Consider the following 16,692-nt stretch of genomic DNA (forward strand, 5'->3'; position numbering starts at 1 on the left):
ACCACCGCCACCACCACCACCACCACCACCACTGTGTACGAGCACAGAGGAGATAACACCACAACATCCACTGTGAAGCATCCCACAGATCAAACTGTCATTTATTTATGCCTTCCTTAGTCTCTAGCTCTGTATTTGCATTTGTATGTGTGTCTATGTGTATTTCCTAGCTGACACACACTGTACAGGAGCCCAGATACTTATAAGGAGAGTCATACCTACAGCAAGGCTCAAAGGAGCACGAACGAGGAAAACCAACAGGTGTTAAGGGTGGGGTGCACTTGTCCTTTTTTGTCATCCTTTTCCTTATCAAGTCTTACTTTTTCTCATAATTACAGTATTTCTCACCCATGTGTCTTCCTCTATCTATCTCCTTTCCCTCCTCTGTCTCATTTTTCCCCTCTTCTCTCACTGTTCTTCCCTTGCTCCATCAAAGAGAAAGTGGAGTAAGGTGGTAGTGTGGTTGTGATTGCCGTCAGTGCAGCTGTCAGTAGTAATTATCTCACACTCACAGCCAGACACCTAATCCAAACAGTGCCTACAATAGAAAAGGAAAAAATGAAACACAGAAAGAATGAAGGGAGAGAAAGGGAGAAAAAGAAGGGTAGAGAAGGGAAGAAAGGGTTGAAGGGGAGAGGCAAAGGAGGGAGGGGGTTAAGGGAGAGAGAAAATTCTTTCCCTGTATCGTCCCCTGAATGCTTACAACCTCAATGCAAGTGTTAATTAAAAGAATCCAAAAAAGAAGAGCCAGTTCCTTTGTGTGGAGATGTAGGAGAGGGTCATTTGGGGGGGTTAACCTCGTCCCCCCACCCCCCGTGCCCTGCGGCGCTTCAGCCTTGTTTCCACGTTTTACCACTGAGCCGCCAAGCTGCACTTGTGTACCTCAACATCAGGAGAAGCCATCAGGTCAAAGTGAGGAAGGGGATTGAGAGGCACTCAACTCATTTTTTTCCCTTTTCACCTCCCCTCCTTGAATCCATGTCAGCCCAAACCCTCCATGCTGTCTTTGACAGGGGAAGTGATCAACTTTATTTATACACTTGTTAGGCCCTCAGACGAAAGCCTCTCATTGTGAGTAGTGGGGGTAAAGGGTTTATAGGGATCCTCTCCACAGCCGCTGTTAAGATTCTCACGTTTGATTGACACTCAATTGGGGAATAGGCAGAATTTACCTGGGGCCATTGCTTCACATGCTTAAGGCTCAGACCGTATATGTCTTTGGCTGAATACCTACATCTCTCTCTCACTTCTAATTCAACCTTCAGGCCTGGCACCCATCATGTCATCAATGCCCATAGCTTTTCTTTAAGTCACTTTAGTGAAGTTTTTTTCTTTTGTTGAAAAACTACTGCTTATCTTTATTTTTACTGTCAGCAGAATGATGTTTTTTGTTCCATTACTTTGTAAAATTTTCCAGAGAGATATGAATAACACAGGACCAGAGTTCTAAATTAGTTAGAGTTAAGTTACACGTGCAGAAAGAAGGCAATTCAGTTGAGTGTTCGTCGTAGGTGTTCCTGGGATACTGAGCTGCCTTTGCTGTGACACTTACATAATTCTCATGGTCAAGAGCACGCTTGCTAAGAGTGGTAATACACAGGAAACACTATCTGTTTCTACTATTATCTGTGTGCACACCTCTGTCACAGCGTCTGGGGTAATTGACTGGTCTGATAGGAAAGGTTTTAATTTAGTGAGAAACAAAAGTCACATTTTTCTATTTGTTTTCATTTCCAACACATTTAGCCTTTGCAGTGAGCGAGATGTGAGGCACTGTTGGCTTGTCCCTTTAGCGGTGATGTCATTCTTGGTTTGTGTAATTTCAACATTGCATGTCAGTCTAGGGCTTTTTTGGGGAGTTTTCTTTGCTAAAGACAACATGGAAGAGGAATACTCATCAGGATATTATTCATTCTTGAACTTTCAGGGGAGATACTGCTTTTCTCATATATCTTATCCTTGGTTACTGAGCTGGTGGGAATTTAAGAAACTGTGGTCAATATTATAACCAGTTTGAGGGGTATCCAAGGATATCCTTGTCAACTTTTTTTCAGGCTGCAATAAAATTTTCCCCATGGTGGTTCAACTCACTCGGGATTAATGAGACTGAATTCATTATCTCGGTTTTAGGAACAACACTGTCTATAAACAATAAAATAAGAGTATCAAATCTGATCTATACTGTATATATGAATGGCATAGGGATATAGAGTATTGTTGGAATTGGTTGGGCAAAATGGATTGATTCCTCTATCACAGTATATGGCATTTTAATATCTATATGTATGTGTATCGTAATGTAGTGAATCTTTTCAGGAAAATCAATTAAGAAACTGTTTATGGATACAAAAGCCTGACAGGAATGTCTGATTTTGGTTAATCTAGCAAATTTAGAACCTGATAAATTAAGATACTCAATCATACTGATGCAAAGATCATAAACTTTTATTATTACCATGAAGCAGTCCTGCTGATTGATTTGTAACATTGTCCATAGTGGTGTAAAACACACACACCTACAATGCAGAAGAAATTTTGTAGCCTTCCCCAGATCTGGGTCTCGACACAATCCCGTCTCTGAGCTCTGCGGCTGTTCCCTCCACCTCATGGCTTGGTTTTTGCTCTGACATGAATTGTCAGCTGTGAGACCATATTACCACAGGTGGACTCCAGTCAAAGTGTAGACACATCTCAAAGATGGTCAAATGAATTTGCATAAATTTCTAAAATTCTGTTTTCACTTTGTCATTATGAAGTATTGAGTGTTGATGAGAGTTTTTTTTTTTCTTTTTTTTTGAATGCACTGTGTATATTGTCATATCTGACATGATGCGGTCATGTTAGCCACAACTGTGCAAATGTTTTTGGCCTTTGACTGCAGCTTACTTACTTTCTAAGACTGAAAAGATAAGGTAGTGTGAAAGGATGGAATAAAATAGACTCGGTACTTTGTCAGATATTTTGATTCTTATCAGTGCCAGGTACGCCGCAGCATTCAGGAGTAAGTCCATGTCGGTGTCAAGGTCTAGCGGTTACACTGTTCTCTCCTGCTATAGAAGCTGAGGCCAGCATGAGGAACCACTCTGTATTAAGAGAGACAGAGAGAGAGAAACTCCCTGCAGTCTCTGTAGCCCTTTACAGACTCAATTGGCGTTGCATGTAATCGTCTCCTGATTCAACCACATCCAGCTGCTCTTTGTGTGTCGTGGCCCCTGACAATAGAGCAGATCACAGGACCTCTGCAGGGGACGAGCAGCGTCTCTGTCTCTTATCACTCCCTGCTCGCTCTGCCTCTCTCCGGTTGTTTAGAAGTTCACTCTCCCAGAAAAGTATTTGCATCTGGGCTTGCTGCTTTGCTCCTAACAATTAGAAGATGAATGAATATATTGTTGCATTACTGTGACAAGTATCAGTGACTTCAGGCTATAAGTCATGGTTATATGTTTATCTGTCCTGCTTTTACTGGCCACTGTTGACAGGAATCAACAGAGGTGTCAGCGTGTTGAGAAAAAAAATGACATTTAGATATTTTTTTTTTATGGTTTGGTGTTGAAAAGTAGCTCCACATTGTTATATGATAGGAATCAATCTAAAATCTGGCACACCAAGTGAGGTATCTTGAGTTTTACACTACATCCGGCAACAGCCTTGCCTCTATTGTCTATGTCCTTTGGGGTCTGAGCTAGGAGACATGAGCTGTAATGAGTCCCTGCTGAATACTGACATTTTCAGTCCTGGCTTTGGATTTGGAGAGCTCATTAATCAGGCATTCTCTTACTACAAACCAACATCACACTAACGGCTACTGCAGGTGTACAGATACCTCATCAAGATCTCCCCTGATTAGAGAGATGAGGAAGCCTTTGTTCAAAAGTCATAAATTGTCTCATGATGGTATTCTAGTCCTAAATAAGATAACTTCAGTGTTTGGGAAGATACTGTGATGTAGATAACTTGGGAGCGGGTTGTCTGATTAGAGATCAGTCTTTGGTATCACCTTGATGTCAACTTTGAATAGTTTGAGATTCTCATGTAAGACTCAAGATGAGACTCAATATTGAGACTCAATAACACCCTTTTATTTTGTTTCCTGTTTTCAGATGACACTAGCTGTCTCTGGAATCAGCTATCCTTGCCATCACCTCAGTGTTTGTCGGAGGTCCTCACCAGCCAATGCCCAGGAGCCCACAGAAGAGGTATATACACACAGCCTTTCCCTCAGGATCCGTGTTGTGCATTACCCCCCCCCCCCCCCAAGTAAGTCTGGATATTAATGAATAAATCATTTTTACAGTGTGCAGATGTCCATATGATCAGCGACAGTGAGGGGGATGATTTTGAGGATGCGTCAGAGTTTGGTGTGGACGATTCAGAGATGTTTGGAATGGGCTCCTCAAGCTGTCGGAAATCACCCATGAGTATGTACCAACATAGCAGCTTAATATTAGTTTTGAGCTTGTAATTGTAGCTCCAGCTATAGTATTAAAATCTAGGAACAAACATTCAAAAACCTGACCATGCCGTATTTTTTGTCTCCTTCCAGTGCCAGAGAATAGTGAGAACGAAGCTGATGCCTTACTGCACTTTACTGCCGAATTTTCTTCAAGGTGAGCTTTGCGTCAGGTACTTCTCACATTAATTCAAAGGACTTTGAAATCAGACAAGGCTGGAATGTAACTTCTGTTTATGCACTATTTGCCTGTTGTTTGTGTGTCCTTTGCTTGAACTGTGTTTGTAGGTATGGAGAGACCCACCCAATGTTCTTCATTGGGTCTTTGGAGGCAGCATCTCAAGAGGCCTTCTATGGCAAAGCCAGAGATGTAAGTAAGCTATTGGACTGTTTAGGGTTTCATTGAAAAACTGTAATGTTTTTTTTTTTTTTTTTTGCCCCTTTATATTTAAAACACTTTTTTTGTGAAATATAAAGTTCTGATCTTACCAGTGTTGGATTGTCCTTAAACACTGATGTCATTCCTGCCTTGTGGTGTCTAGTCATTGCTTTTTTTGAGCAGTTTTCTTTGCTTAAGACAACACAGAGAAGGAACACAGACTGAGCAGGATATTATTCATTCTCTATCTGTCAGGGGAGATACTGCGTTTCTCATATCTTTGTCTTCATTACTGAGCTGGTGGGAATTTAAAACGCAATGGCAGTGTTATAACAAATTTCTGTGTACGCCTAGTATGCGCTTTTCCAGGCTGTGATAAACTGTAGAATGGTTTGTCCTTGTCCTGAGGACCATTGAAATAGAGTTCACTATATTAGTTTAACAAAGGCTATATGAACACATAAAACGTAAAGACAGGCTATTAACGAAAGTGTCATTAATTTTGGAGTCTGAAGAATCATAACACCGTATGCCAAATGCATACAAACTGAACTGACAGAGAGATTAAATACATTTTACTGGCAGGTGTTTGATTGACATGAACTGTGTTTACTGGGTTGATAAAAATTTCTACTTCTTACGCAACCTTAAATGGCCTTCCTCGAGAACAAGCAGAAGTTGTCATGAGTTCTAGTTTTGTTGTGTTGGCATTGATAATTTATTCAGTTCAAAGTAGAAATCCTTTTTCATGCAGCATTTACTGTTATTTGTCTACCCCCCCTGTCTTGCTGTGTGGAGACGGCTTTATAGCCACATTGATATCATTTCATCAAAACCCTCATCAAATTTTCACCCTGACAGCTGAGGCTTTATTTTTAGCTGTCCACTTTCCCCCCTTGTTTTTCAGCTTTTGTCCTTTTAAGGATGCTTGTATCAACTGACAGCTTGTGTGGATTACAGCCTTATTAGACTGTGAGGACACAGCAAGATGTTAGGGGGGTTCAGATCACCAGGCACGCAGAGAGAAAGGGAGGGTGGAATGGATGATAGTAGGGGCACAATGCAGATAACATGGTCTGACAGGGGAGCAGGGTGCAAAAAGAGAAAGTTGGAGGAAGAAACTGAGTGAGAAGAAAGACAGGAGTAAAAGGAGAGGTTGCAGCATGAGGGTAAGGGATGTAGAGAGTGTGAAATAAACAGAGTTGGAAAAAAATCTAAAGAGAAGCTTGGCGTCTCGCCTGCTTCCCAGCTGATCTCCTCTCCTAAGCCAGCACAATATGGCCGATGTCTCCCTGGTGTTCACACACTCTGTACTGTACCACTGAGCTCTACACAGCTCAGGGGCGAAATAGTATTCATTTTCACTGTATTTTGTTTTATTCTGGGTGAGCTTGATTTAGCCTGCCAACTGTGCCGTGGTTAGAATGGCTTTAGGGAAGCTGAAATATGTGCAAAGAATTTTGCATGAAAACAGAAGCTATTTGATCTGTTCTGTGTTTGTCCTGTTTTGTCACAAGCATCCTAGACGACAGGCCAAAACACGCTGCTTTTTGACGGTTTCATTTCACAGTAGCATATGTGCACGATTACACTGTCCCTCCTCCCATCTATCTAGACGTGTCATCCTTTGCTCTTTGCTTCCATTTGAAAAGGAATCAAGTTTTTGTGTCCTCATCGTAGAAAAAGCCTCCTTCATTAAGGGGATATTGGAATAGGGCAGATTTGACTGAAGGGCTACTCGGTGGGTTTATAAACACAGGAATCAGTCTCACTCTCTCAAAGCCTGGGAGAGGCTAATCACTAAGCAAAACACTACATTTGATGAAGTGTTTCTGAAGGTGTGTGTTGGGGGACTGTTGAGATTGACTCAATCCATCCTTAATGAAAATGCTTTGGGCTGCAGAGCTGAGCTGAGCTGAGCTGAACCCTCTTGGGGATCAGTGGTTAGTCAGAGCGTACAGAGAGATAGGCCACCCATCACTAACCACGATCCTCACTAAATCCCCATCAACGCAGTGGTTAATCACTCTAACCCCACTCTCCTTCACTCTCAACTCCTCTCTCCTGTCTGCCACACACAAAGACACATCAAAATTCATAGCCTTGCTTGAGAGGGGACTTCAGGGATTTATCACTGCCAAGTATCCGCTTTAAAACCCAGCAATAGCCCTGCAGAGTCAAGAGAAAAGAGCACCAGTGAATCAGAATGGCAAATGACATATAGATGTACATATATCTGTTAGATCTATGGCTGTGAATCACAAGCAACACTCTCGTGAGTTATTGACTGCCCCTGAAATGATTGCTCTTATTCATGAATAAATGGACTAAAAGTTAAATCAGAGTAGAGTGGAAGTGAAAGTATGTATGAATACTACTTGAATGTATGAATATACAGCATCCTACCTTACCAACCAGCTGACATGTAATTTGATTGATTTAATCACACTTTGGAAAAAGTCTAAAATTTGATGCTGTTTCTGTTCTAAAGAGTTAATGTGTTTTCAACAGTGTGTAGTGAACCTCCTGTGTGGTTGGTCATCGATCTAAATGTGTTTTACCACTGTGTGTGCAAGGTCATTAGATCAGACATTTGAGCTCTTCATTTTGAAGTATTTGCCTTTCCAGACTGAGCCTGCCATCTTGAGAACAATCACTATCTGGACTGCTTTGTCCTTTTTTCACTCTGTACCTCATTGTGTTTGTCTGTATCTTATTCAGTGAAATCCTCTGGCCCTGTTAAACATACTGCACATGTGATTAAAAGCCTCTTCTTGATGTGGCACAAATCTCATCCCCTGAAAATGGACCCTCAATTAAACTAATAGCTCACTGGCAGGAAAAAGATACGACTTACACTCTAGAGGACCTCCGCAAAGTTCCACAAAGAGGCTTCAAATTTCAATAAAATCAATTTTATATTCCAGTGTCACATACAGTATATATATTGTTTATCTCTTTGGACTCGTGCTTCATATTCCTGCTGGTCGACAGTTGCAGCAAAGATTGTACAACACTCAGAAAAGGTTACATAGGACCTGGAAGTATCAGTTGTACAATGGGTATTGCAATATGAGAATAGATATCATCTGGGATTTTGGTTATATTAATATTAGCTTTCCCTTTACTGCAGAGTGCCCTCCACAGCTGTGAGTGTGACTTCATGTGGAGTGACACACACAGGGCTAGTGGGGAGGGATTAGTTTAGTTGCATTGTGGGATTTTTAGTGATAAGAAGTGTTTGTGCAATGGACACTGTGTTCTTTATTTGGTTGTAAAAAAAAAAAAAAAAAGAATTTGAGGGCATTATAATGAAGACACACTACAGTTAGAAAGTAGATATTCAAATAAAATGGTGAAAGTAAATTTAGTACACCGTCTAGTATATTTGGAACAATTTCAGATGCAGCCTCTAATACATCAAGCCTGAAAAAAAATGTGATTTCACTCACTATCAGAAAACCCCGTTCTTTCTTTGCATTAATGGCATCTTCCATGGAGAATGCTTATGATTGGTCACATGCTGGTATCATCACAGTTCAAAGTTAATATATATATAATTTATATATAATTTCAAGAGTGCCTTTCTACTACAACTCGTTTTGTACATTCATGTCTCGCAAGTGATAATGCTCTAAGTACGTACGGTTAATGGCCTCTGTGTCCTGCAAGATTTTTCAGCAATTTTGTTTCATCATGGATTATCCCTTAAAACAAATTTAAGAATGTTGTAACATTGTGAAAACTTTATCCGTAAATGTTGCTTCTTTGATTCCTACTTGAAGCAAGGATAAAGTGTTATTAAAACTATGTTGTTTCAGCAGGAACTTTTTACTAAAGTAAGTTGAGAACGGGCCCTGTCTCCTCTGGACAAGGGAAATTAAATTAAAGTTATTGTTTTTATTAATAATATTTATCTGCCAGGCTTACACCTCACACTCTTGCTATCAGTGTTTCAGTAAGCTGCACCCAGACCTTGAATGTTGTATGTTTTTTTTTTTTAATAACATTTGTTCATTACACGGAGCAGTGCTGTGATTCATCGACATGTTACTTGCAGAATACAGAACAGGAATTATAATAAGAAGATGTCAATTAATTTAAGAATCCATATTTGGGACAAGATATTCAGTTGAACCCAATTACATTTTGTTTCTTTAAAAAAAAAAATATTGGCACTTTAAATTTGGATTAAAAAAAATATATATATACTTTTTTTTTTTTTTTTTTCATTAAATGTGGTGATGACTCAAACTCTAACACAAGGCGTCTCTCTTTCCAGTGCAAGAGTAAGAGCAGCATTGATTATACAGTCAGAGGCTCAAGCTCACTCAATGTGCACACTGTTCTGCTGTGAGAAATCTTTATTCTCTTTCACACACACAAAGCAAGCTTAGATTTAGGTGAACAGGTGTGAGGAAGGGCTATGGGGTCACTATCTAGCTCAGGTTGGACCTAGTAATTTAGCTGAACTGAGGGATTTGCTCCTCCCTGCTAAGACAGGCAATACAAAAGATCTGACTTGAAAGTGGAGAGGGAATAGAGGGGTATGGACAGTTTAACTAAGATGAAGGAGTTCAGTTGGCCAAAATGCCCACTTTGATTAGTCTTTACATTTACTCTAATTGAGCATGCATGTGTGTGAGTGTGAGTCCTTCACTTGTGGGTACCGCAGTTAAGTTTGTGCATCTGTGCATGTGTGTTGGGACGTCAGTGTTTGAGTGTGTATCAGGTTTTTTTTTTTTTTTTTTTTTTTTCATGTAAAACTCTCCCTCCCCTCACACTCATTCCTCTCTCAAGACTGAATTTGCTTGTCTTCTCAGCATGAGTGTTTAATCTTTTCAGGCCGTTGAATCGGCCCAATGAATGAGTCCCCAGCTCCTTCTCACTAGTAGCCCTGGAGATTATTCTAAAGCACTAATCGTTGAGCAAACACAGCAGTGCTCTCCCATTCCTATTCTACACAGGCCACAGTATAGCACAACTTCTTCTTTCACTTCCCTTCACGTTTTACGCCCTGTGTAGATTTTTTGCTTTTTGGCGTACGTAGCCTAGATTACTGCTCCTGAGAAACAGACCCTTTGACTCCCCCTTCGCAGCCATGGTTAAAAATGAACTAAGCAGAGACTGAGAGAGTTTTTTCTTATTTGCTCTTTTATAGTAAGAGAAGTGACATGTAATTTAGAGAGCATTATTTCCAACATTGTCCCCTGGAACCTTTTATGTTTGTGGGTGTGTTTGTTTTTTAATTAGATTGTCAGTAGGGAGAATCTGCCAGGCTTATATGATGGTGTCAATATCCTTGGATTTGGAGCTTCGTCAATATTGTCTGGCCCTGCCGCTACTAACCTGAACAGGCTGCTGGTATTTGGTGTAAAATAAATAGAGTGATTTGTCTGTTGTGTTTTCTCCATATCTTCGTCGCCTCCAAGAGAAGTTTTATTTACACCGCTCTGCATTTGATTTTGCGTGGTATTTGCTTTTTTGCCAGTTGCGGCCTTGCTGTGGGCTGTAGAAGTCATGCTGGCTCTGCACCCAGTGGTCCCTCATGTCATTTTATGGTCATATAATGTGGAAATATCTCTCCACTGATGAGACACTTCCATGTGGCTTAGAGATCTCGCTCTACAGATCAAGACAGATCAGGGAGGGATGGATGTTTTAATTTCTAGCAAAGATTACAGTTTTAACGATTCATTATTTTCTGGGATGTTTGTGTTCGAGCTCATCACCAAACTTGTAATCTTGTAATTTCTGGGAGATCGATCTAAAAATGTCTGTTCTCCATAGGCTTGTGAAAAACTACACTTCCCATCTGTTAACAGCCAACTATACCTTTTAATTCTGTTGTTCGCATGAAGACAAAATCACCTCATCTGTTGCAATGACCTTTCCTTCCTGGCATGGAAAATGTCCCTAGAATGTCACATTATACTAACAATTTTTTATTTATTCCACAGAGAAAGCTGCTGGCCATCTACCTCCACAATGACGACAGTGTCCTCAGCAACGTCTTCTGCTCCCAAATGATGTGTGCTGACTCCATTGTCTCTTACCTGAGCCAGAACTTCATCACATGGGCCTGGGACGTCACTAAAGAAGCTAACAAAGCCAGGTACAGTACCAAATATTTAATAATTTTTTATTTTTTTCAGGTGACCTGCTGGTTGTGGAGCGGTGGAATTTATCTCATGTTGTATTTTTTTTTTTTTTTTTTTTTACGCAATACTGCAGCTGTGGTACAACTTAGTTCAGTACTACATGGAGTGGACACAATAATAGGAATCCCTGTTTAATATATTTGAATTAAGTACAATAGTGCCTTAAACTACCTCTATGAACTTTTGTTGAGTCTGTGCCAGACAGTAAAAAGATGTTGCATTTATTGGACTTATTTGGACTTCATTGTAGTTTAGAGTTTTCCTGTTATTGTGTCAGCTCCTGTTGCTACAACTTTAGCACCAGGTAGTTTTCCGTTTTGCTGAATACAAACATTAGACACAGATTTAAGATATAGTCAATGAAATATTGTTATATGATTGATCAGAAATGTTTTATCTTAAAGGTTTTTTTTTAACAGGTTATCAAATCAAATATTTAAATGTTGAAATATAGGTGAACATTTAAATGATTACTCATATCTCAAATTGTAATAACACATGTATTCTCTTGTAAAGCTGAGTTTAGTAGTATTCCCTGCTCTCTGAGTCTGAGGCTAGTGAGAAAACGGTTTTGATAATCAATCAGAATGATAGCTAAAGTTATATGACTCAGGTTGTTTTAAAAATGAAATTGCCCTTTAAACACTGAATTAATTCTCTGACCCTCTTAGAGATCCATGCATCACAATCAAACTGTGTATAGTATTGCATTTCCCCAGCCGTTTAGTAGTGCAATAACCAAACCTCTAAACCCTGACTGCATGCTTAATCCTTATGTTTTATTTATACCTGACTTACTGTCTGGAGGAATGGACTGTTTGCATAAATACTGAGGTGTATCTATAAAGAGGATATTAAATGTATTTCAGTAGGAGAGCAGCTTGATTGTATGCAGAAAGGTCTGCAAACTGACAGAATACCCTGCTAAGGAAAATGTCTAGAACATGTTACTATCCTGTTTCAGTGTCTTTGTTTTAATAGCTCTCTTAGAGAAGGTTAATGTAGTATTCATTAGTACCTTGCCCTATCCTGCTGCATACTCTTGTAATAGTTTTTTTCAGTTTTAAAGTCAGCAAATCTTGAACTTAAAAGGCTGCCTATGATATCTTTGTTTTGCCATTCCAGTGTACAGGAAGCATTAAAAAAAATGATCAAAAATTGCTAGTGTGGACAGAAGCCCATTTGACACATAAACAGCATTTTCACATCTATTCGCATTAATGTGGACATGTCCTTAATTGCTGGCATTCAGCTCTTACTCCATTGCTCACACCCTGTATCTCTGTCCTCTCATTCTCTCTTCAACTTCATTCTCTTTTTGAAGCTTCGAGGTTGCATGCTCACAAAAGGCGTTGTGTTTGCACGATGAGGCCCCTGATTGGGCAATCTTGACTAAGCTGTCTGAATAGAGGGTCAGTGGGAGATGAAGGACTCCCTTGGAGTCCAAACATCTCTATCTCTCTATTTATGCTCAAATGTTCCAGTGGAGCTCCAACAGTCTGTGTTGTTAATTGACAGGTCTCCAACACCAGTATATTATACATGTCCTGCCACTAGGATGGATATCTTTCACTGGATTGCAAATTTGGTAGAAAATTTGTGAAATGAATTTGAAAAATAATTCTGGCCTGCAATGTGTTACAGACAACCAGATCCCCACAGCATCAAGTGTAAATGTGGACCTGCTGAGGGTTTGATTGGGTTTTCTCATTACATTGTGCCCCTGACGAGCTCAGTTCTCTCCTACTTCCTCTCATATTTTTGCTACATCTTTTCAATCTCCTCATCTCTTTCCCAATTTTTCTTTATTTTCCTTCTCTTTATCCCACTACCTCAACTCTCTCCCTCTCCCCAGAACCTCCAGAGTTAAGCCTGCCCTCTGGTTGGAGCCATTTAAGAAAGACTCGCACCTTGACCTTACCCCTCCATTATTTCTTTTAAGGAAATACCCTCCTTCTTCATTCCAGTCTCCCTTCTCTCCCATTGGCCTCCTTTGCTTTTTGCCCCAGCTGAGCCTTTTTATTGCACTTTAAAAGGCAGGCAACATCTGGAGCTTTTCATCACACACAGCTAGTCACAGCTTTGCTGCTAACGCATGCATGCACATGTGCACACTCTCTCACTCACACATACACTGCTTCTCTGCATTCTCACGCTCTCTGGTTGATCCAAAGTGACTGGTGATTGGCATCAATCACACAAGCTGTTAGAAAGGTATCCTGACTGTGTGTGTTTGATGAACCTGCTGATATTGGAATGTGCCTGTTGCTTTGCTCTCTGTATTCTCACAGGCCTCCCAGTTAAATGATTAATTATGCATAAATGCAGTTCCGCTTATTGGATGTCAGTGTAATTGTCACCCATGGGGAATGAATCTGATATATCGCTGTACTGCCGTTGCACATGGCAAATATTAAAACTACCAGTAGATAAACACACTAGAAGTAGATAATTTTATCAGCGTGTGTCATACTTCTTTAAATCTATTACACAATTTATCCCCATGCTAACATATCTGTGCAAGCACAAAAAAGGTTAAGTAGAGTGTCTTTATTTTTATGCTATTTTTTTTTTTGTATAGATTTGAACTGTCAACAGTATACAAAGGCCTGACACTAAAATGAACACCTGTACAATAGCACAGCAATGCAGGTGTTCATGTTATTCTTAATGATCTTTAAGTGTAAGTTGGTGTCTTCACCTGTAAGAGCGGGGACAAACTGACATGCAAGCCTGTTCTGTACACTTGACTTCTCCTCTTGACATCCTCCTACCTGAAAACATAACTGGTTTAGAGAGAGAACAAAATGTCATTTTCAAATCAAAACATGTCCATGTTCGCTCTGAAACAAAGTGTGTATGACACAGTGAGCTATCAGTGCATCCGGTTCCCATACTTCCCCCTCCCATACAGGTGGCTGGTAAAAATATTCCCTGCAGTGCTACTGTACTAGCTGGATTCATCAGCTGCTCAGTCAAGCAGCTGTCAGGTCTAACCAGTCTACTCACATCTCCTTGCACCACCTTGATGTGAAGTAATGTGACGTGACAGTCCAGGGAAACATTAACTATTTTAGCTGCCTGGATGTGCAGTGAGTGAATGAGGTGGGATGGGTGACAAATTAGAAGCTGTCAATCACATTAACCACTGAACCAAAGTCTTTAACTCACATTAGTTGCAAGTTCCAGGCAGGTGTTTCCTCTACATTTACTTACCCCTGAAGGTTTTTAAAGGCAGCAGGTCTGGTACGGACTAGGCTACATTCTTTACCATGTTATATTATGGCTGGATGAGACTGTGATGACCTGTTCACCTCAGCTCCTGTAGTAGCTTGACTTCCTCCTGCCTTCAGTGTTGTGTCCATACTTGTTCTATAGGTGGGTTCATTAGTGTTTCATATTCTGATTACAACATTTCTTTCATTCTGAGTGCAAGTGGATGTGCAATAGTTTCAGGCTGAGTTTCCAGACTGAGCAGGTTTTATGTTGTGGTGATGATTTTTGCTGTGGTGGACTGACTTCCTTAGTTTTGAGATAGAAACCAAAGCAGGTTGGCTTGTGTTTAATGGGAGATTTAAGATTGGGTTACCCTTCAAGTTAGTGGCCATTGTTCCCTGGCCTTTCATTTCAGGTTAGAGTTTCCCTGTGGGCTATTGTTATGGTCTGCCATGGTCGAGGTCTGAACAGGGACAAATGTCAGGACAGAATGATCAGTAGGATTTAGGGTACCCAACTTTTTCATTGCAAGACGTGGGTCACCGAAAGTTCAACATTCAGAAAAGTTTTGTTTGAACCATATTCCAACAGCATCTTACATTCTGTTCTTCTTTGAGCTCAGGTCCTGTAGCTTTCCCACTGTTCACTGATCTTTCAGTACCATCCATATTGTCAGCATGTGCTTTTATGATTATTTTAAAAAGTACCACAATGGGTTCACATACTCTATTTCACAGTTTGAAAAGTCTGAAAGTTGCTCCTGCAGCTTTGGCTTCATGTTTTAATACCCCCCTTCCACCTATCTTCTTCCTTTGACCTGCTGTCCCTCCATCCATTCCATTACTTCTCTATTTTACCAGCCAGTTATTAAAGTAGATCTTATTAAAAGGCGAGAGAAAAAGCTAATCTATATTTGCATTCAGTCTATAGCAATTCATTAATATTATGACATTTACAGGGAGCTTGGCGGGGCCCCGGCTGCCTGCTACCCTTTTCCCTCTCTGAAATGTTAATTTAAAAAGTTCTGTCTTTGTAATGGAATAAGAAATCCTCTCTTGCCCTATCAATTCTGGGTGTCTGGTGAAGAATACTAATTCATCTGTGGTTCCAATTGAGATAGCATGTCACTCTGATGGAATAAGAAAATGCAGAATTGGTTTTAAAGTCCTTAATGCCACGATTGTGTGTATTTCTCTTCCCTGCTGCAGTCTGAAAAGCTGGAGTGTACACCTTGATTTCCATATGTTGTTAAAATGTTTGTACACATGCTTGTATGCATTTTTCCCCTTTATGTTATGTTTTTTTTAATTGCAGGCTCTGAAATACATGTTCACTTCCAAGAAAAACGATGAAGTGTATAATAAATGTGAAATTTGAATTGGATTTCTTTCTTTGCTTCCAGACTACTCACCATGTGTACGAGGCACTTTGGAAGTGTGGTGACGCAAACTATACGAACATACAAAACAGACCAGTTCCCCCTGCTCCTAATAGTCATGGGCAAGCGCACGTCCAACGAAGTTCTAAACGTTATTCAAGGTAATTCCTACTTCATTAATAGTATGACTAACCATATTTACAGATATATTTTTCTGTAATTAATGTATGAAAAAGAATAAATTACACACTGTAGATTGTGATTGTTTGATTGCTTTTTTTTTTTTTTTCAGGCAATACGACAGTGGACGAGCTGATGATGAGGTTAATGGGAGCAATGGAGATCTTCACAGCACAACAGCAAGAGGACATCAAAGATGAGGTAAGGTCTGAACAGGAAGCAGCCAAACAAAAATGTCAGGCTCTGTTTCTTTAAGATGTAGAAAATGCGTTGGGTCAGGTTGATTTTGCTTTAAATTGGATTGTTATAAAATAAATAAAAAAGTAAATAAATATTATAATTTATATACATTGGGTTAGGATGAGGAATAGGACGACCTCTAGTAACAATTTAAGCCATCTGTATGCTAGCTGTATGACTGTAGCTACATTCGTAGGCCTTCGTTGAGCCAGAGCCGGTCTATTATGTCCTGCTTAAGAGATAAATGGCAACATGTTGGGACAGATCAGACTGCATTGTTAAACCGTTGCATACTTTACCCCAATAGAAAGTGGACAAACACCACTGACAGATAGACTCCATACAAAAAAAATGAGGGAACAGTGGTGATGGTCTTTCATGTCATAGACAGGAGTCTGGGACAGTATGACAGGAAGGTCTCCTCACTGTCAAAGACTTTCACCTGACCCTCTTAACCACTTACTGACATGTTTACCAAGTGACATCAAACAAGAGAATGAATGACACACTGTGTTTTTTGTCAAGGCAGGTTTTTTATCTGTATTCACATAATTCTCCAAGCTCTGTTTTTCTCTTTTATTTTAGTTACTTATGGTCAGTGATTTAGGAAATTGCAACAGTACTGAATATACAGTCTCCACAGACTAAGAAACATAATTTGAATTATTTTTTTTATTTAATAAGTAAT

General features: G+C 39.9%; 1 protein-coding gene across 1 annotated transcript in view; it reads left to right on the forward strand.

Moving 5' to 3' along the window:
* Positions 1–16,692, forward strand: part of faf1 (Fas (TNFRSF6) associated factor 1) — a 59,134-nt gene that overhangs the window by 26,893 nt on the left and 15,549 nt on the right. The window contains exons 9-15 of the mRNA XM_023401930.2: positions 4,101–4,196; positions 4,295–4,418; positions 4,544–4,607; positions 4,739–4,820; positions 10,790–10,944; positions 15,609–15,745; positions 15,877–15,965. Coding sequence (XP_023257698.1) covers positions 4,101–4,196; positions 4,295–4,418; positions 4,544–4,607; positions 4,739–4,820; positions 10,790–10,944; positions 15,609–15,745; positions 15,877–15,965 — 747 coding nt within the window. The remainder of the gene's footprint in view (positions 1–4,100; positions 4,197–4,294; positions 4,419–4,543; positions 4,608–4,738; positions 4,821–10,789; positions 10,945–15,608; positions 15,746–15,876; positions 15,966–16,692) is intronic.

The sequence above is a fragment of the Seriola lalandi genome, unplaced genomic scaffold (assembly GCF_002814215.2).
Source record: "Seriola lalandi dorsalis isolate HSWRI2012SDOR001 ecotype SW California unplaced genomic scaffold, Sedor1 jcf7180002053835, whole genome shotgun sequence".
Lineage (NCBI taxonomy): Eukaryota > Metazoa > Chordata > Actinopteri > Carangiformes > Carangidae > Seriola > Seriola lalandi.